Here is a 21,802-nt window from a genome sequence, read left to right as displayed (position 1 = left end):
TACTTTGCTAAAGTTTTATTTGAACTGTGTTAATATTTTTCTTCTTCTTTTTGTTTCTTCTTCTTAAAGTTCCACTCTTGTCCTGGGGACCCAGCTTTAACTTTAGCATCTGGTATGTTGAACTTAGTGGCATTGATGATCCTGATGTAGTACAACCTTGTCTCAACTGGTATAGCAAGGTAGGACTGTATTTTAAATCCTGACTTTAATGGCTATAAAAGGAGAAATATGTCAATCTCTTATTCATTGAGAATAATTTAAAGTATTCAAAATAATAATAACAGTTAGCTAACGTTTTATTAGGCACTTCCAGTCTGCCAGCTTTTAAGCGATCCTAATAACTCACTTTGTCATTATCACTCTATGAGACAGGTGCACTTACTATCCCCATTAGTTTATAGATGAAGAAATGAAGCACAGAGAGATTGAATAGTTTGCCTAGGATCACACAACTGTAAAGTGCTTGAGCCAGTGTATGAACTCAGGCAGTTTGGCTCCACAGTCTGCTTTTATATTATACCCATTTGACTCTGAATTTTGTTTTTTTTACTTGTATTCATATAAATACTTAAAATATAGTTTTTAGTGGGATAGTTTTGCAGTCTGATGGAAAATTTAAGATGTCGATGTGATTTAGACTCCTAAAGTAGTCAACAGGGTTAAAAAATATTGCTGTTTAATATAACTGTAATATATATTGTTACATGGTAGTTACGATAAATCTTTTTTAGAGGCCAAGAGTAAGTTATAGTTAATTAATTATAATTGTTATTCATTAATAGTTAATTATAATGTGTAAGGATTAGATGTTTAATGACCTTTTATTAGTTAAGAAGTCAGCTATCAACTGATTTGTGTTTCAGATCTTATACATCTTCCTAAATACATTTTATTTTCTTGCCTCATTAAAGGGTAATGCCTATAAGTAAATCATTGTTGTTTGATTATCATGCAACATTGTTGTTTGATTATCATGTTGTTTGATTAGCATGTCATCTGTTTGTTTGAATAGTGGTATAGTTAGGAAATTTGACGTAGTCCCAGAACATACTCCTGAAGTTGAGATTTTTTTTAAAAAATCCTTTTTATAAGATTGTATTTTTGGCATCTGTCCTATTAGGGGAAAATTTTAATAAATTAAGTGCCTGCTTTTTGGATTCCAGTTAATTGAGATGTCTACTTTATAGCTGCTTAATAGATGAGGTAGTTCAGGCTTAGAAAACAATTAAATTGGGCCGGGCACAGTGGTTCTCACTTGTAATCCTAGCACTTTGGGAGACTGAGGTAGTGGATTGCCTGAGGTCAGGAGTTCGAGACCATCCTGACCAACATGGTGAAACCGCGTCTCTACTAAAAATACAAAAATTAGCTGGGCATGGTGGCATGTGCCTGTAAGCTCAGCTGCTTAGGAGGCTGAGGCAGGAGAATTGCTTGAACCCAGGAGGCAGAGGTTGCAGTGAGCTGAGATTACGCCACTGCACTCCAGCCTGGGAGAGAGAACAATACCCTGTCTCAAAAAAAAAAAAAAAATTAAATTTAGTCTGTTTTTGATGATTTTTGAGTCATAACACATGTTTGTAAATTTGAAGTATCTGTATACTTGATACTTGTCATTCAAGTAATAGCTTAAAAACCAAAAATAGAAAGCATAATATAATTGTATGTGAATTATTTCATGTTTTTTGTGCTCTCAGTACCTGCATTGTAATGGGATTAATAGACACTATGGAGTTATAATTTTTACAATATTAAGTGGAGTTTAAGAAATAGGTGTTCTCCCTTTCTTCAAAGTTGAGACTCTGGAATTAGGTTTGGTTTAATAACTTTTGGCTACATACTTTGTAACCTTGGACAAGTTTGGAACAGGCCAAGTTTTAGTTTTGCTGGTTAAAAGAGCCAAATAATGATACCTAATGAATCAGGTTAGTACACTGCTTGGGACATAGTGTTAATAAATGCTCAGTGTAGATTAGTTATTTTTACTGTTGTTAACTGTTTCCTACAGTATCATCTAACCAAATCTCTTCTTTCCATACTTACTCTGTGTTCTAGTAGTACCGTGAACAGGAAGCTATTCGCCTTTGCCTAAAACACTTCAGACAACACAACTATACAGAAGCTTTTGAGTCACTGCAAAAGAAAACCAAGATTGCACTGGAACATCCCATGTTAACAGATATTCATGACAAGCTGGTGTTGAAGGGTGATTTTGATGCTTGTGAAGAGTTGATTGAAAAAGCTGTAAATGGTATGAAACTTTGATTGGTTATTAGGGTAAATTCAAGTACATACGGGAAACTTTCATGAAAAGAATATAGGCTTATGCCAGTTATTACTCTAATTTTTTTTCTTGTTTTTTTTTTTACTCAGTTAAAGATTGTTAGCTCTTTGGATTAGGGACTTCTTTCATGTAAAATAGATCCATGATGTAATGAGACTTTAAAAAATGAAATGTACTTGAACTCACATATAAATTTAAGTTGGCATCTTGGGAAACCGTGCACTTACAAATGATAACATTAACTAGCATTAAACTGTATCAGAAATATTTTGATATTGATAGCCAATATTTATTAACAGTGTAGTTTTGAGGAGAAGAGGGGGCTGGATAATAAAAAGTGTTATTAATAAGCAATTATATATAAGGAACAAGGAGATTTGTATTGAAAATAACTTCCTTATGGTGTAAATACTATATAATTGCCGATTTTCTTGTGTGATCTGTAATCTGGCTTTGAAAGAAATGTGAATAGTTGAACATCTGTATTATCTCCCAGGGTATTGACTTTGGAGGGTAACGCTTATTTGGATATTTAAGGTCTGATGCGTTTTGTTATTTAAACTAAAAAGGGACTCTGTTGCTTATAGTATGACATTTTTAAAAAATCTTCCACAGTAACTTTCATAGTGACAAAGAACAGAATAGTTGTGCAATATAAAACTTGTGGAATTGAATTTGGTGCATCTTTTATAGGAAGAAATAAGAAATAATACATTTTTCAGTGATTTGCTCTCATTTTCATTTTATCACAGTTATCATCTTTTACTAGGTATTCTAATATATTTATTAGAATATATCTAATATATTTATTAGATATTGGGTAGCTAAAAAAAACCAGACCTGCACTGCCTTCTTTGAGTTTGTAAATGTAAAGTTAACTTAAAATGAATTGCTTTGAGCTCCACTTTTTAAAATATGACAAATCTGCTTCTAAGCCTTGTACATTGTTATTGCTTACTTGATTGATGATGATACTTGCAAATAAATGATTGGTAAGTTTGAAATTGAATATATTTTGGAGTATAAACATATAAAACACGTAACTAATCTCTTACCAGACTTTGAAAAGCTATCAATAAAAGTATATGTGTGTGTGTGTATATATGTATGTATGTGTATATATATGTATGTATGTATGCCATTTCTAGGAGTGAATTCTGTATTTTAACCTCATAGGATGAGGGAGGCATAGGTAATTTTAGAGCTTTTTTGTTTGTTTCAGATATTTATCATAAGGCGTTTATTATTTTGTGAAGGGAAAGCAAAACAACAGGCACAGGCAACTCTATACAATTAATAAGCTAAAAACAGTTATATATTTTAAAGCTGTCTTTAGTGACGTACTCAGTTGGTTAAGATTAGCTGATAAAAATCTTGTGCAGTTTTAGTATCTACAGAGACTTAACTTATCCTTTGGCTCCAGAAAGGAACCAAGTTTAGAAAAATTAGTAGTTGCTCAATTCTTGAAACAGCCACATCATAGTTTTTGTACTATGAATACTATGGGCTCTCTAAACTGGCCTAGAACACTGTTAGTTAATAAACATTCCTTTCAGGGTTGTTCAGTTTGCTTCTGACCTCATTGATGATGATTTGTTGGACAAATAAGGAAGTAAACAGTGCAGAGTTTTTTGGCTTCTGCTCTATTAAAAACATAGCAGAGAAGGACAAGAAGTTCCTGCTTGCTAAATAGGAAGATCTAGGGAATCAAAAGAATCTCTGTCAAGCTTCTTGTAATGGAGGATACAAAAGCTACTTTTAGTATTTTTAGTATATTACTTAGTATGATCTTTAAGTATTGTCTGTATTTTAAGAAAGCGTAAGGCTGTATTTATTTCTCTAATAGGCTTTTTATTTGTCTAGAAATATCACTGTATTTACATTTCATTTTATTATAGGTGATTTCAGAACCAATAATTGCTACTACCTCTTTGCCAATGCAGAATCCGGTGATGATAGGCAAAAGTAATCACCTAGGGACAGGAATGTTTTACTCAAACATGTAGAGATTGTACTGAAAACCTCCCTTTGCTGAGCTTATCTTTTTTTGCTATAGAAAGAGAATTTTTCTTTTGTGAGATAAGGGAAGGATAAAGTTTAATAAGGTAGTCATAAAGTTTCAACCTGAAATCTCTACCCTTCTCCCTCTCTCTTTCCCTGCTTCTTTCTTTTTTCTGTTATCCTGCTTTAAAAAAAATCTCTCTACTCTTGTCTTTTGGATTGTGCAGTAGTTGTTAATTATAGGCATATCTTGGAGATATTGCAGGTTTGGTTCCAGACCACTGCAATGAAGTGAATGTCACAATAAAGCAAGTCACACAAATTTTATTTCCTTTCCCTATGCATATAAAAGTTATATTTCCACTTTACTGTAGCCTGTTAAGGTACAGTCACATTATTTCTTTAAAAAAAAATGCACATACCTTAACGTAAAAATACTTTATTGCTTAAAAAATGCTAATGATCATCTGAGCCTTCAGTGAGTTACAGTCTTTTTGCTGGTAAAGGGTCTTGCCTTAGTATTGATGGCTGCTGGCTGATAAGGATGGTGATTGCTAAAAGTTGGGGTGGCTGTGGCAGTTTCTTAAAATAAGACAAAAATGAAGTTTGCTGCATCAATGAGCTCTTCCTTTCACAAAAGATTTCTCTGTGTCATGCAATGCTGTCTGATTGCATTTGATCCACAGTAGAACTTCTTTCAAAATTAGAGTCAATCCTCTCAAACCCTGCTGCTGCTTTATCAGCTAAGTTTATGTAATATTCTAAATCCCTTGTTGTCATTTCAACAATGTTCACAGCATCTTCATCAGGAGTAGTTTCCTTCTCAAGAAACCACTTTATTTGCTCATTCATAAGAAGCAATTTCTCATCCATTCAGATTTTATCATGAGATTGTAACAGTTCAGTCACATCTTCAGGTTCTACTTCTAATTCTAGTTCTCTTGGTGTTTCTACCACATCTGCAGTTAACTACTTCTTCTGAAGTCTTTAACCCTCTCCACATCATCCATGAGGTTGGAATCAACTTCTTCCAAACTCTTGTTAATGTTAATATTTTTATCTCTTCCCATGAATCATGAATGTTCTTAATGGCATCTAGAATGGTGAATCCTTTCCAGGTTTTCAATTTACTTTGCCCAGATCCATCAGAGGAATCACTATCTGTGGCAACTATCGCCTTACAAAATGTGTTTCTTAAATAACAAGACTTTCTTGAAAGTCTAAATGACTCCTTGATCCATAGGCAGCAAAATGGATATGTGTTAGCAGGGATAAAAACATTAATCTCCCTGTATTTCTCCATCAGAGCTCTTGGGTGACACGTACATTGTTAGTGAGCAGTAATATTTTGAAATACATCTTTTTTTTTTTTTTTCTGAGCAGTAGGTCTCAACAGTGGGCATAAAATATTCAGTAAACCATTCTGTACACAGATGTACTGTCATCTAGGCTTTGTTATTCCATTTGTAGAGCACAGGCAGAGTAGATTCAGCTTAATTCTTAAGGGTCCTAGGATTTTTCAGAATAGTAAATGAGCATTGACTTCCACTTAAAGTCACTAGCTGCATTAAACCCTTACAAGAGAGTCACACTGTCCTTTGAAGCTTTGAAGCCAGGCATTGACTTCTGTCTAGCTGTGAAAGTCCTAGATGGCACCTTCTTCGAATAGAAGTCTATTGGAATGTTTTGTCTACATTGAAAATCTGTTTAGTATAGTTACCTTCATCAGTGATCTTAGCTGAATCTTCTAGATAGTAATAACTTGCTGCATCTTCTATAATACATCAACACTTGTGGCTTTACTTTGTACTTTTATGTTATAGAGATGGCTTCATTCTTTAAATTTCATGGACCAACCTCTGCTAGCTTCCAACTTTTCTTTTGCAGTTTTCTGACTTCTCTCAGCTTTCATACACTTGAAGAGAGTTAAGGCCATGCTTTAGATTAGGTTTTGGCTTAAGGAAGTGTTATGACTGGTTTAATTTATCCAGACCACTCTAACTTTCTCCATATTAATATGGAGAAATATGGAGTCTGTTTTGCTTTCATATCAGTCGTGGGTTCACTTGTAATTTCCTTCAAGAACTTTTCCTTCTCATTTACAACTTGGTCAACTTTAGTGCAAGAGGTCAACTTTCAGCCTATCTTGGCCTTTGACATGCCTTCCTCCCTAAGTTTAATTATTTCTAGTTTTTTATTTAAAGTGAGAGGTATGTGTTGAACACTTAAAGGCCAGTAAAGATATTAAGTGGCCTAATTTCAGTATTGTTGCATCTCAGGGAATAGGGAGGCTCAAAGAGAGGGAGAGAAATGGGGGAACTGCTGGTTTATGGAGTAGTCAGAATACACACATTTATTAAGTTCCTTGTCTTATAAGGGTGTAGTTCATGGTGCCTCAAAACAATTACATTATTAACATCAAAGATCACTTATCATAGGTGACTGTAACAGATATTACAATAATGAAAAACGTTGAAACGTTGCGAGAATTACTGAAATGTGAGAGAGACGCAAAGTGAAATTCTATTGGAAAAATGGCATCCATAGACTTCCTTCAATTTATAAAAAACACAGTACCTGTGAAGCGTGGTAAAGCAAAGCATTATAAAGGCATATGTATATTGAATTATCTTCATTGATTTTCTGTTTTTAATGCAATTTTGTATTCCTGTTACAAACCCTACTTGAAAATGGTGTCTTACTCTTTTCAGGTATTGTATTTGATCTGCCACATTTTTATGAAGTATTTTTGCATATATTTGTGTATGTAAGATATTGGTCTGCAGTTTTCTTATAATGTGCATGTCGTGTTTTGGTATCTTTTGGTGTGTTTGGGTAGTTCTAGCCTTTTAGAATGAGGCAGGAATCTAAAAGTGTTTGTGTAGAATGAGTAGTAGCTTGGTAGAATTTACTAGTGAAGGCAACTGGACCTGAAGTTACATTTGTGTGGAGGTTTTTGTGTTATTTTGGCAGGGTCTCATTAGTTTTCGGAGTTTGAAAATTTCCCATATACATTTAAATATATAAAATTTCCTCGGCCAGGTGCGGTGGCTCAAGCCTGTAATCCCAGCACTTTGGGAGGCCGAGATGGGCGGATCACGAGCTCAGGAGATCGAGACCATCCTGGCTAATATGGTGAAACCCCGTCTCTACTGAAAAATACAAAAAAAACTAGACAGGCGTGGTGGTGGGCGCCTGTAGTCCCAGCTACTCGGGAGGCTGAGGCAGGAGAATGGCGTAAACCCAGGAAGCGGAGCTTGCAGTGAGCTGAGATCTGGCCACTGCACTCCAGCCTGGGCGACAGAGCGAGACTCCGTCTCAAATAAATAAATAAATAAATAAATAAATAAATAAATAAATAAAATTTCCTCTTCTTGGTCTTTAGTTGTGCTATGAAGTATTTTTACTTTTGTTCAGTTTAGTATTTTCATTATGAAATGAAATGGCTCTTTGGAAGAACCGTGGTTTTTAATTTACAGATTTGTGGAGGTTTACTAGTTGTTTTCTTTGTTAGTGATTTCTGGCATAATTGCATAGGGGCCAGAGTGCATATCCTGTGTGTTTCCACTCCTTTGAAATTTAATGAGACTTGCTGTGTAGCCCAGCTTATTCAATTTTTATAAACATATCGTATATATTTGAACAGAATGTGAATTCTGTAGTTGTTGGAGCAGTGTTGTATATCTGTTCAGTTGGTCAGAGTTGCTAATCATATTGCACAAATCTTCTTTATCAACAAGAATTTTCTGATTCTCATTACTGAGAAAGATTTTAACACTTTCCACTATGATCATGGAATCGTATGTTTCCTATAGTTGGTCTAATTTAACTTTACATTTTGATGCCATGTTTTTAGTTGAAAACAAATTTTAAATTATTTTGAATTAAATCTTTTATTATGAAGTGCCTTTTTATCTCTACAAATATTTTTGCTTTCAGGTGTAAATTGTATTAAGATCTGTTTTCATTTCTTATTCATATGGCATATCTTTTTTTGTTTGTTTTTTGAGACGAAATCTGTCTCTGTCGCCCAGGCTGGAGTGCAGTGGCCGGATCTCAGCTTACTGCAAGCTCCGCCTCCCGGGTTTACGCCATTCTCCTGCCTCAGCCTCCCGAGTAGCTGGGACTACAGGCGCCCACCACCTCGCCTGGCTAGTTTTTTTTTGTATTTTTTAGTAGAGACTGGGTTTCACCGTGTTAGCCAGGATGGTCTCGATCTCCTGACCTCATGATCCACCCACCTTGGCCTCCCAAAGTGCTGGGATTATAGGCTTGAGCCACCGCGCCCGGCCCGTGTGGCATATCTTTTCCATCTTTTATTTTCAACCTTTATCCCTCTGAAGAGAAATATCTCCTATAAATTTTATTTAAATAAAACAAACTTATTTAAATAAAATTTTATTTTATTAATAAATCATTTGACTTATGATTAGTTTAGAAATTACAACAAGTATGCATGATTGCCTTAACAAAATTGATCAGTGTCTTTTTTTTTTGAGACAGAGTCTTGCTCTGTCCCTCAGGCTGGAGTGCAGTGGCGCGATCTTGGCTCACTGCGAGCTCCGCCTCCAGGGTTCACACCATTCTCCTGCCTCAGCCTCCCGAGTAGCTGGGACTACAGGCATCCGCAACCATGCCTGGCTAATTTTTTGTATTTTTAGTAGAGACGGGAGTTCACCACGTTAGTCAGGATGGTCTTGATCTCCTGACCTCGTGATCCGCCCTCCTCGGCCTCCCAAAGTGCTGGGATTATAGGCGTGAGCCACCGCGCCCGGCCGATCAGTGCCTTTTCTCTCTTCCCATGTGAGGATTTAGTAGACTTTCAGCTTCATATTCTCACCTTCTAATTCATTATTCTATTGTTGTCGATTGCTCTATTGTTATCATTTATTTTGATACCATGTTCGAAGACCCTATAAAATATTAGTCTTATATAGCAATTGTTCATTAATTTTACCCAAATATTTACTGTTTTTTTCTCTTCATTATTGTTTGTGTCTTTAATCTTATATCTAAGATTATGTTCGTTCCCTGTGCCGTAAGCCCATCCTTTAGAATTTCTTCTATAATGCAATTCAACTCTCTCAGAATTGCTGACCTGAAAATTTTGTCTCCTTTCTAGGAGGGTGTTTTTGCTAGATGTAGAATTCCAGATTGACACTGATTTTCTTGAAATACATTTTGAATATCATTTGACTGTTATTAATCAGCTTCCATTGTTTCTTTTGAGAGGTGTGCTGTCATTTTCAACTGCCATTTTTTAATGTAATCTTTTTCCCTCTGACTGTTTAAATATTTTATATTTGTTTTAGATTATTTTGTAATTACATTAACAAGGCTGTCCGAAACTCCAGTGTGGCAGCCCTGTTAACTATTGTCTGTTTTGGTTTTCTTTCAATTAAATATATGTTGCCTTAGTCTGTCATTTCTTTTATTTTCTCCTTTATCTTTTTTAACTGCACGTTTCTGTTTAATATTTTAAGCTTCTCTAAACCCTTTATCCCATTTCCACTACTGTGTTATTTTTAGTGTCTCTTTCTTACACTTTGACCTTCAGTTCTGTGATATTTTCAATTTGTTCATTCCTCTTTTCTCTTGTCTCTGACAATTCAATTTTTGTTTCCTTTTGTTGTCTTACCGTTTCTTTTCCAACTATTTAGATGTCTACTTTTCAACTGCTTATATCTCTAATCTGTACTCATGTTTCATAGAGAGAGTTGCTTTTTTTATTTGTGGAAAGGTATTTGGCTACTTTCATCTATTGCATGGCTATATTTTTCTGTTGAATCAGATTCATTGCTACTTTAAAAAATTCATTTCTTTTCCTTTTTATATTGTATAATTCTTGGGTTGATTCTTTTTTAACACTATTAATCTTTGAATGTGAATTTTTCCTATTTTTAGAAGCTTCTTTTGAGTTAGGAGGTAGGGTTGTGTTCCAGGATAGCAAGATTTTTCCTTTTTTCTCTTTAAGATTTTGTTTCTTAGTAATGCTCATAATGCAAAATCTCACTCTTTTTTAACCCTTTCCCAACTGCCAGACTCTTTTTCTGAAACATGTTTTTTTTTTTTCATAATTTTTGCTCATTTATGCCTTTGTGCCTTTGTGTATGCTGTATTTTCTTTCCGATTACTTTCCTTTTCATATAGTTCAGTTCCAGTGCATTCTTCAAAGCCAGTTCTTTCACGGTATCTTCTTTCGTTATATTGTCACTGAATCACTCCTTCCTTCTCTTAACTCGTATTTGTCTTGATGCTGTATTTCTCATTTTGTTCATAAAAGATTGTTAATTTTCTGTCAAGTATATTTCCAAACACTGTATCATTATCATCATCATCGTAAGTAACATATCTGAGAGCTTGACAATGTGCCATCTATTCTCCTAGACCTTTTACATGAATTTATTTTTCATACTTACCTTCTAGGGTAAATATTGTTGTTATTTCCGTTTAATATATGAGAATGATTAATTTGCTTAAGATGGTATATCTAGTAAGTGACAGAGCTAAGATTTGAATTCAGGTAGTCTGGTGCCAAGATCCATACTCTTTATCTCTAAGCTTTACTATCTTAGTAAATATTTACTGGTTCAATGTCCTAATATTGATTATTATATTATTACTGGTATAATATTGGCCTTTTTTTTAGAATTTGGACAAACTGATGAAATTCGTGTCTTAAAAATTCTTTTTGATCTAATCATTCTTGAATGGTCAAAAAGATTTTATGCTCTATAAGTTATTTACCTATACATGCATTTTAAATTATTTCTTTTGTATATAATCTCTATTTTGGTGAAAAATCAAATTTGATAAAAGTTTGAATTTATCAAATATGAATACATATAACTAGGCAGCAGTACTATAATCTATGTGGATTTTTTGGGTTTTGTTTTCTTTTTAATTCTGGGCAAGATATTTGAAATTTTTTTCCCTTTTGGTAAAAGCTTCCTAAGTCTCATTTTTAAATCATGTTGTGTGTGTGTAGGCAGGATTTCTGTGTTGCTCAGACTGGTTTTGAACTCCTGGCCTTGAATGATCCTCCTGCCTTAGCCTCCCAAAACATTGGAATTACAGGTCTGAGCCACTAGGCTGGGCCATCATGTGCTTTTTAAAGAGAGTATCCACTATTATTGGAGAAAAGAACTGCTTGTGCTCAATGAGGACTCTATGAAATATATTTAGTATAGTCATAATTATAGGGAAAAAAATGAAGTGATATTGGACCCGAGACTCTAGTTAAATAGTTTAAAAATTATTAACAACTAGTTCTTAGTGTGCTTTCTCCTAGTGATATTTAAATTTCTTTTGTATAGTTTTAATTTTATCTGACTGTTCTGATCTCTTGCTTTAGATTTTTGTCAAAAATAGACTTACAGAAATATTAGCAACTGCCTGACTTCTTCTTTAAACAAAAATAATTTTTTGAACTCACATGGTTCACAGGCATCTTTAAATTTCTTATTTACTAATTTGTTTCTGAGATTTTCAAACATTGTAATGGATGTCATATTTTTATAGATGAGAATGTCATTATTGTTTCAATAGAGAGGCTGAGTTTTTTTGCTGAATTATATATCTAAAGCAAGCCTACCAAGGCAAAAGGCCTTATTGGCAAGAGTTTCCAAGAATTAGAAATAATAGGGAGCATGGAGATTATTTGGGATGTAGCAGTGTCAACTTTTTGTTTTTAGATTGTGAAAGTTGTAGGAAGTTCTTTTACATTAAAACAAGGTACTAAATGCAATGCATTTTTTTAACCTTTACCCTGCTTTAGTGTTTACAGTATTTATTGACTTTTTGCAAGAATTTTGAAAAGTCTCAAAGGGAAAGAAGAAAGGAAATTTGTGCCTGTAGGATGGAAGTTTCCAGTTAAAGCCAGCTGAAAAGTCTTGAAAGCTGAAAGGGTTGGTTACAACTGAGCTTCATAATTACCCAGGAAAGAAAGATTAGGGGGAATGCTCTAAATTGCTTAGTCTCTGGTGAATATATAAATCACAGAAAACAGTTTTACTTTTAAATTGAGCCACATGACAGAGTTTATAGTAAAAGTCACTTTATAAATTACGCTGTTTGGGCGCATGTAAAAGCTAGGATTTGTAGCCTAAAAACTAAGGAAATGTTATTGTAGCACATAGCAAGAAGTCCAGAGGTAAGGTGGATTTCATGGTTGGTTGACTCAGTGATTATTTCTTTCTTTCTCTCTGCTGTGTCATCATTATAGAATTGACTACATTCTTGTACTTCAATAAATTGGCTTTAATATTTGTATACATTACATGCAGATATTCCAGAAGTATAAAAGTAGATTTTTCTTTTCTGTATGTCTCTTTAGAAGTAAGGAAAAATTGCCTAGAAGTCTCCCAGAAGATTCCTCATGTTTCATTAGCCAAAATTGGGTTCCATACTATTCTTAAACTAATCTTTGTTGAGGGCCACGGGAATAGGGCTTCATAATTATTTATGTATGTATGTGGGGATGTATGTAGGGAGTTCAGTCTCCATACCATTACAGTAACTAGTGTAACAACTTAATAAGTAGATAATGAGTTTATCGATACAGCAGAATCAGGAGTAAGGAAAGCGTGGTAGAACTTTAGTACCAACTCCACCATTTAAGTAAGAGCTGTGTGGTTTTGGTTAAGTTTCTTCCTTTTTTTAAATACACATTTCCGGGTTTATAAAATGGAGATGATAATGTGTATTTCATAGGATTGTTTTTAGAATTAAATGAGATGAGACAGCATAAATTCTAACATTTGGTATGTGTTCCATAAGTATAGTTTTATTACTGCTGTTAGTACTTTTATCTTTATGTAGTTTTGTACTCAAAACTGTATAATAATGGAATTCACATGTTAAAGTTAGTGTTCCCTTTTCCTGTAAATGTGTCAAGGACCTAGACCAAAATTGTTAGAGCTCTATTTTCTTCTCTAGTTCTCTTGGATATCGGTAAAGCACTGTTGGGGGAAAGAGATTGGGATGCAATGAATCCATGTCATTATAGGATGTAAAGATTAAGAATTTCATGGTTGAAATAAAGACAAGTGGTGGAAAGTCACAAAAAGAAATTAAAATATAATTCTCCTAATCTTAAATTATCCTTTCCTTTTCCCAATTATATTTATAATAATGATAGAAATGATTTTTAAAAGATATATAAGATATTTTTTCAATGAAGTAGCACATTTATACAGATTATTTATTTTTATTTTCTCCTGCTTCTATTTTGCAGCCTTAAATTGTCTTATGACTTTTTTCCCCCTCCCAGTTGACTCCCTTTTCCTTCTTTCAAGGTCTCTAACCCTTTGGTAATGTCACATACTTGTCCATTGAATGCAGCAATGACTTTGTATCTAATAGGTGCAGTAATGGTGAGAAACATAGTACGTTTAATATGAGCTTCCCCTAAAGCAATTTGTTTGCATGGTTGTGCCAATTAATATTTTACTATTTATAGTTGGGGTAGCATGAAGTGAAACTGAAGTGATGCATATTTTATGAAAATGTGTTTTTTTATTAGTGACATATTAGTAATTTCTCTTAATGTCGTCTTTTAAATTTTAATTTTTTTCTATAATAAATAATGTAGGTAGTTAAGGTATAATTCTTTCTCATTCTTCAATATTTGCAGATGGCTTGTTCAATCAGTATATCAGTCAACAGGAATATAAACCACGATGGAGTCAAATCATTCCCAAAAGTACCAAAGGTAAGCCATACCTTCTAGATTGTAGTTCTGTTTCTTCAATGTCTCAGTCTTCAGTTTTCCCAAGGTAGTTCAAGTGTCATAGTACTATGTTAATAAAAAAGATGTTGGCCAGGTGCAGTGGCTCATGTCTGTAATCCCAGTACTTTTGGAGGCCGACGCAGGAGGATTGCTTGAGCTCAGGGGTTCAAGATTGGCCTGGGCAACATGGTGAGACCCTGTCTCCACAAAAAATTAACTATACAGCCGAGTGTGGTGGCTCACACCTGTAATCCCAAGACTGTGGGAGGCCAAGGTAGGCAGGTCACCTGAGGTTAGTAGTTCAAGACCAGCCTGCCCAACATGGCAAAACCCTGTCTCCACTAAAAATACAAAAATTAATTAGCTGGGTGTGATGGTGTGCACCTGTAATCCCAGCTACTTGGGAGGCTGAGGTAGGAGAACCACTTGAACCTGTGAGGCAGAGGTTGCAGTGAGCTGAGATTACACTATTGCACTCCAGACTGGGAGACAGATAGAGACTCCATCTTAAAAAAAAAAAAAAAAAAAGCCAGATACGTTGGCAGGCACCTGTTGTCCCAGCTGCTTAGGGTACTGAGGTAGAAGGGTGGCTTGAGCCTGGGAGGCCGAGGCTGCAGTCAACCACGTTCATACCACTGCACTTCAACCTGGGCAGCAGAGTGAGACTGTGTCTCAAAAAACAAAACAACAACCATAACAAAATAAATAAAAAGCAGATGTTTAAAACAAGACATAGGTTCCTTAACCAGGTAGTAGAATTCGTTGTTATATTAAAATTTTCTTTTTAAACCTTTTTGTTTTACTGCTATAACAGAAGGTTGGGCAGCTTTTACACAGAATATCATTATAAACTGCTTTGATAGATGCATGGTATAAAATTATAGGCTGTGTTGTATTGCCATACGCATGTTCTTGAAAAGCTTAAGTTCTGCAAAATTGCTTGCTAAACCTAGCAGGGCATATAAGAAAAATAGAAAGGCAGAAGACCATTCCAAATCTGTGGAACTTTATAACCAGCTACTAGTAAAAACTAGTGTAATAATTATAATAAAAGTTAATATCAGTGCATTTAAATCTTCAAAGGTACTTATATTGAACATCATAGTGTGTTTAGACTTAAGCCCTGGGCGCATGCCTTCATCTTTGAAATGTGGATCCTGGAGGGCATTTGCTCCTAATAAAGACTGTTTTCATCAAAACTTGAAATCAGATCCAGAGTATAGTCTTCTTCATGAATCCCTTATTTTCATATAAGGGGGAAGTTTTTGTCACTTCTTCATCTGTACTCACTGCTTTGCCAGATAGTTAACATAGTGGAAAGTGTAGCAATTTCTTAATGCAACTGTTTGCATTAAAGGAAGACAGTTCTGTGGATACTGAGCTTTTTTCATTGTGGTCTTCATGTATTGCTAAGGACTTCTCTTTAGTTGTGAGAAAGCTTTCTCCTGATAGTGTTGCACATTAATATGCAGGGGAAAATTGCTCGAGAACCTCTATAATTGATGTTAGATGAGCATCATTCTCCTATTTTATCAGTCATGTATGAGGTAATTTTCTTTAAAGACACATATTATTAGCAAACAGACTGTAATTGTGTATTTGCAAACTAATGGATTCAACATATAAAATACATACTGAAAATGGATTCATTTTAGTGCTTTCTTTTTTCCCTCAGACCTCTCAGGGATGAATATGCTTTCTTAAATCTATTCTTAAAAATGGTGATACTAACTAATGGGGGAAGAAAAGAAGAAAGGGCAAAACTTCAATGATAATAAATTGCACAGTCTAAAGGCTTAACTATTAGGAGAAAGGATTTGAAGGGAACTTCTGGACGATTAGCCCTGAATACAGTAGTAATGAAAAGCTTCAGTTTTGTGTCTTATTTTCTGTATATAAGAACTGACATTTCAGTCATTTTCATAGGACCCTTGTGAAATTAGTATAAAATTGGATATTCTCCATTTTACATTAGGAGAAAGCCAATACAGGGAAACTTATTAGCCAAAGTAATATATTTCAACTAATAGGAGAGTTATGAAGAAAGCCTTAGGCTTTCTAGTTTATATCAGGTAAGACATTAGAATCTTACAACCTTTTGAACTACCGAAATGAAGTTATAACTTTTTTTTTTTTTTTGAGATGGAGTCTCGCCCTCGTTGCCCAGCTGGAGTGCAGTGGTGCAACCTCGGCTCATTGCAACCTCCGCCTCCTGGGTTCAAGTGATTCTCCTGCCTCAGCCTCCTGAGCAGCTGGGATTACAAGCGCATGCCACCATGCCTAATTTTTTGTATTTTAGTAGAGACAGGGTTTTACCATGTTGGCCAGGCTGGTCCTGAACTCCTGACCTCAGGTGATCCACCCACCTTGGCCTCCCAAAGTGCTGGGATTACAGGTGTGAGCCACCACGCCCGGCCATAACTTTATTTATGTAAGATTTGGTGTAAAGTAAGATTAGATACAAGTTGAATAATAGTGTTCTCTTTTGGAAGTTTAAAGTTTTACTGATTGTATTTAAACCTGCCTATTAAACTCTGACGGAAATAAGAATCAAAGTGAAGTAAATCTTAGATTTCTTCAGTCAGTACTTACATGAAGTAGTTGGTAAATTAGGTGGGAACTGATTGTTGAAATATTGGCACAAAATTAATACGTTATACAAAGTTATATAAAATAATTATACAAAGTACAAAATTGTACAAAAATTATACAAAATAATTGTACACATTATACAAAATTAATATCATTAATATAAAACTTGATAACATCTTTGATTTGTAAATAGTTTAATAACTCAACTTTAAAACTGCTCATTATACTAATGAACTATGCCTAGAATATATACAGGAGATCTAATTTTGTAATGTTTTTGACCTTCACTTTGGCACCCAAGTGGCTTAGAGATTTTTGTTTTATGTTTTTGTATAATATTTTGTGTCTGCTGGTTTGTGGCATTGATCATAAATAAATCAAAAATAACTTCCAAGTTCATTCATGTCCTGAAAGCATTTGGAAAAAAGAACAAGATTATTATAAATACAGATTTGAGTCATACTGTTACTTTTATGAGTCCTTTTACTTATTCTTAATATTTTGAAAAAATAAGTGTGGGTTATTTTTACTACTGATTACAGACTTATGAATAAATTTACTCTGGGTATGCTGTTGTTTGTTATTCCTTTAAAAGAAACTGTTATTTCTACTAAAGGTGATGGGGAAGATAACCGACCAGGAATGAGAGGAGGCCATCAGATGGTTATTGATGTTCAAACAGGTGAGTAGCAGTTGCAATGGAAAACAAAATCTTCATTGGCTACAGGCATCATCTAAACCAGGCAGTGACAGGTAAGGAAGGGTCGGGGGTGGGGGTGGGGGTGGGGAGCTCTTACACAAATGAAATTAGATTGCCTAAAAAAAGTGTAACGTGGGCTTTTATGTGTGTATGTGTCTAGTTTATATGTGTTGTATTTTCATGGAAAACTGGTGTACTTCTGGATTTTTGTTGCGCTTATATTGTAGTAGAGTAATATGAGAATTACTGGAATAAAGAGAACTAAGATACATTTTCAGAGGAAGCAGATATCAAATTAGGCAGCCAAGTGTTGGTAAGTCCATTAATTGCTAAAAACTTTTCATAAGCCTGTAAATAATTTCGTTGTTTTAGTTGTTGTTTTTTGTTTCTGTATTTTTTTTCCTGCCTTTTAAATTTTGTTCTGAAGCTTGGTAGCAAACATGTTTCTTAAGTTTCTAAAACCTAGGAAAACTTAATTACCATAATATTTAGAGGTTAATGCCAACATTATAATAGGTCTCAGATTAGCCGCTTAAAAAGCAAATAATACCAATAATCTAGCATAGTTATATGTTATTATTGGATTTTAGAAAACTTTACTGCATAGAATACCACTCTTTCCAAGAGTAATGAATGCTCAGTTCTACTGTGTATTATGCCAACTCATATTGCTTCGGGAATAAAATAATTGCTCTGGAGACTCATAAAATAATTAAGAATAAAAATGGTTACAATGTAGATACTAAGTCTTCTTGACATGAATTTATTTTCATAATTTTTGTAAGAAGAGAAATTATAACTTTTCTTTTAAAATTAAAAGCTAAATTTCTATGATCACCTCTGAACTGGTTTGAGACTGTTATTAGGGTCTCTTTGGAAAAGGTTCATTTTAAGGCATATAGGAATTGACTTTCTTAATCTTGGTCCCTCTTTCCGAATGCCTTTCTGCCCTACAGAAATAGGCTTGAATTAGCTATAGAGTCTTAGGCATCTTTTTTTTCTGCCTGAGAGTATAATAAATATTCATATGCTTATTTACTAAAGAGCCAGATTTATATACAAATTGTTTTTTTATCCAGAATAATTAAATAATTTATGAATACAGACATGATAATTTATTTTTAGATTGTCTGCAGTAGCTTCCCCTTTTTTTGAACATAGAGTAGAATTTATAATGCTTTTCTTTTTTCTCCAGCAGTACTGTAAGGAAAATATTATTAAACACCCCCCCCCCGCCCCAACCTTTTTTTAAAATAGAGATGAGGTTTTGCCATGTTGCCCAGGCTGGTCTTGAACTCCTGGGCTCAAGCAGTCTGCCTGCTGGGACCACCCAAAGTGCTTGTATTACAGGTATGAGCTACCATGCCCAGCCCACCCTTTCGAACAAATTTGGTTATAGTATGCTATAATAATATACTAAATTTATGTTTATTTGAGAAGAGCTTTTACCTTTTAAAGCAAAATGCACTTTCCTTAAATATAAAAGTAATATGGTTTACTTTAACAGTTAAAGCTCACCTTATCTGGGGGAGCAGAAGGAATTTTCGTAGTGCTTACTGCGTTAATTATTGATAGGTAAAGTACATGTGTAAGAAAAGACAAAAAAATTCTCTTTTTATAATCCATGAAATGTGAAAACAGAAAATTATTCAAAGAATAGGCAAATGTCATGACAGAACTTAGTGTGAGCAAGTCATTGAGAATTAAAATCTAACTTTTCAGGTCAGAGATCTTTGAAATACTTACAGTAAAGTGATAAAGGCCTAAATATTTTTCTTTCTTTCTTTTTTTTTTTTGTTTTTTTGTTTTTTGAGATGGAGTCTTGCTCTGTCTCCCAGGCTGGAGTGCAGTGGCATGAAGGCCTAGATATTTTTCTATAATATTTTTGTTTTATGCATTAGCATAAAACAACTCTTGATGGTCAGGGTCCTTACCCCTACTCCCTTTAAAAAAATATATTTCAGCTAGGCACAGTGAGTGTCTCATGCCTGTAGTTGCAACACTTTGGGAAGCCAAAGCAGGAGGATCGCTTAATCCCAAAAGTTCAAGACCAGCCTGGGCAGCATAGTGAGACCCCCCTCTATATAAGAAATAAAAAAAATCAGCTGAGTGTGGTGGTGTATGCCTGTAGTCTCAGCTACTCGAGAGGCTGACTCAGAAGGATTGCTTGAGCCCAGGATTGGAGGCTACAGTGAGCCATCATCACACCACTGCACACCTGCCTGGGCAACAAAGCAAGACCCTGTCAAAAAAAAAAAAAGAAAAAATGTTATTTGAGTAACTACTAGATTTGCTTTAGAAATTATAAGAAAGAGTAGTGAGAATGACTATTATAGTCACGGAATTTTCCTCCAGATGGACCTTTAAAGGAGTAATCTCTTTTTGATAGCTTCTAAGGAGTTTTTATAGGTTAGCGAAGGTGTACAAAGAAAAATCGGCCTATATCCACACTTCAATATTGACAGCAGTTTATAGAAAGCTACAGAAGTACTTTGGAAATACACTTTTACGCAAATATTTCTACCACAGGAAATCTAGGGAATTACCCTGTTAGTAGAAGATTTTTTAGTTAGAGCCATTTTGCACCCATTTAGAGTGTTTTCTTTTTTTCTTTTAATCGTTATGAATTCTGGGTCAAACTTTATTTAGGCCCATGGTGGATGACAAAACTAGATTTTTCAGCCTTAAAAAGGAATCATGGGTGGTCATTTAATATACATTGTCCGTTGCTCAAGTTCTCATGCTTTTCAGTATGTTACCATTGCCACGTATAGTGTGGAAACAGTACTAACTATATGTGGACATTGAGGTCGAAAGGATTTCACCAGATTCAGGTGATCCTTGTTATCAGTAATAGAGATGGCATATAAAACATTTGGAGGTGGAATTCCTCTTTTGTTTTCTTGTTTTCGTTTTTTACATTCAAAAAATATGTTTCCAAGAAGAGCTATCTGAAACCTTTTGTCGATATTTTGATATCTTGGTATAGAAATAGAGATAGAAGTGATGATTCCTTTTAAATTTATCATTTACTATAGAGGGGAAGACTAGAAGGACACATACCAAAATATTGACCTTAGTTATGTCTGGTGGTACAATTACCAGTGGTTTAAAATTTTTTTATTTAAAATGTATTTTTAAAATTTTCTACTTTAAATTATAAGTTGGAGAAAATTTTACTCAATAGCATTCGTTTTAGGAAGAGAACTATACGTATTGGTGAAGGTGCTTTGGAGTACAAAGTAAAATACTGAGACCTGATTGTGGAAGGAACTATTTTTGCAACACTAAGAAAAATTGTCTCATTAGGATCAGAGAAAGGGAAGAAGAAATAGAAAGAGATGGCTGGGTGCGGTGGCTCAGGCCTGTAATCCCAGCATTTTGGGAGGCTGAGGCGGGTGGATCATCTGAGGTCAGGAGTTCTAAACCAGCCTGGCCAACATGGTAAAACCCCATCTCTACTAAAAATACAAAAATTAGCCGGGCATGTTGGCAGGTGCCTGTAATCCCAGCTACTCAGGGGGCCGAGGCAGGAGAATTGCTTGAACCCAGGAGGCGGAGGTTGCAGTGAGCCAAAATCGCGCCATCACACTCCAGCCTGGGGGACAAGAGCAAGACTTTGTCTCAAAAAAAAAAGTTGGAGGTAAATCGGGGGTGTTCAATCTTTTGGCTTCCCTGGGCCACATTGGAAGAAGAATTGTCTTGGACCACACATAAAATACACTAATGATAGCTTATGAGCTTAAAAAAAAAAATCACAACAGAAGTCTCACAATGTTTTAAGAAAGTTTACAAATTTGTGTTGGGCCACATTGAAAGCCATTCTGGGCCTCGTGCAGTCCATGGGCCGCAGGTTGGACAAGCTTGAGATAAGTGGTAGTAGAGCCAGATGGATGGCAGAATGCCACATTTCATGACATGACTATTACTTTACTCACCAAATTCTTAGAAGTTTTCTCTAGTAAAATTGATTTTGGAGTTGATTTTTATTTATTTATTTTGTGGTAGAAACTGGTGAGACAATTAGGTTTGGGGTTCAAACTGAGGTAGGGCAGTAGTGAGGCAACTTCTGTGGATTCCAGTGTCTGGAAGCAGAGAGAAATATGAGGAAAGATGCCCTGGGACTCAATAGGAAAAGCTCTGAACTTTCACAAGACTGAAATTACGGTTCAGGTTAAATTAAACAGGTCTCTGGTTGTGAGTGTGGGTAATCCAGGAATCTCATCAGGAGAAAACAAAAGAAACCAGAAAACACTATTCAGAAGTCTAACAAATTTCACACCGCGGCATTCCCAATCTTTTGTCTCAGCCAGCTATTGCTGTCAAGTTTTTGTTCTGTTCTCTAGCCTTGGGATATATTTCATGTTTGTTTACATGAAGCTTCATGAATAGGTTTTAAGGGGGCCCATGATAATCTTTAAATGGTGTGCAAAATTTTTGTCTTTGTGCAGTTTTCTGGGAAGTTTCATTTTATATATATATAAATTTATATATTTAT

The 21,802-nt window shown here is 34.8% G+C and overlaps 1 protein-coding gene across 1 annotated transcript in view; it reads left to right on the top strand.

Annotated features, from left to right (window-relative positions):
• Positions 1 to 21,802, top strand: part of MKLN1 (muskelin 1, intracellular mediator containing kelch motifs) — a 161,572-nt gene that overhangs the window by 66,407 nt on the left and 73,363 nt on the right. The window contains exons 5-8 of the mRNA XM_011995840.1: positions 70 to 179; positions 2,056 to 2,248; positions 13,917 to 13,994; positions 17,221 to 17,286. Coding sequence (XP_011851230.1) covers positions 70 to 179; positions 2,056 to 2,248; positions 13,917 to 13,994; positions 17,221 to 17,286 — 447 coding nt within the window. The remainder of the gene's footprint in view (positions 1 to 69; positions 180 to 2,055; positions 2,249 to 13,916; positions 13,995 to 17,220; positions 17,287 to 21,802) is intronic.

This window comes from Mandrillus leucophaeus, unplaced genomic scaffold (genome assembly GCF_000951045.1).
Source record: "Mandrillus leucophaeus isolate KB7577 unplaced genomic scaffold, Mleu.le_1.0 Scaffold5, whole genome shotgun sequence".
Lineage (NCBI taxonomy): Eukaryota > Metazoa > Chordata > Mammalia > Primates > Cercopithecidae > Mandrillus > Mandrillus leucophaeus.
This window is presented reverse-complemented; position numbering and strand designations above follow the sequence as displayed.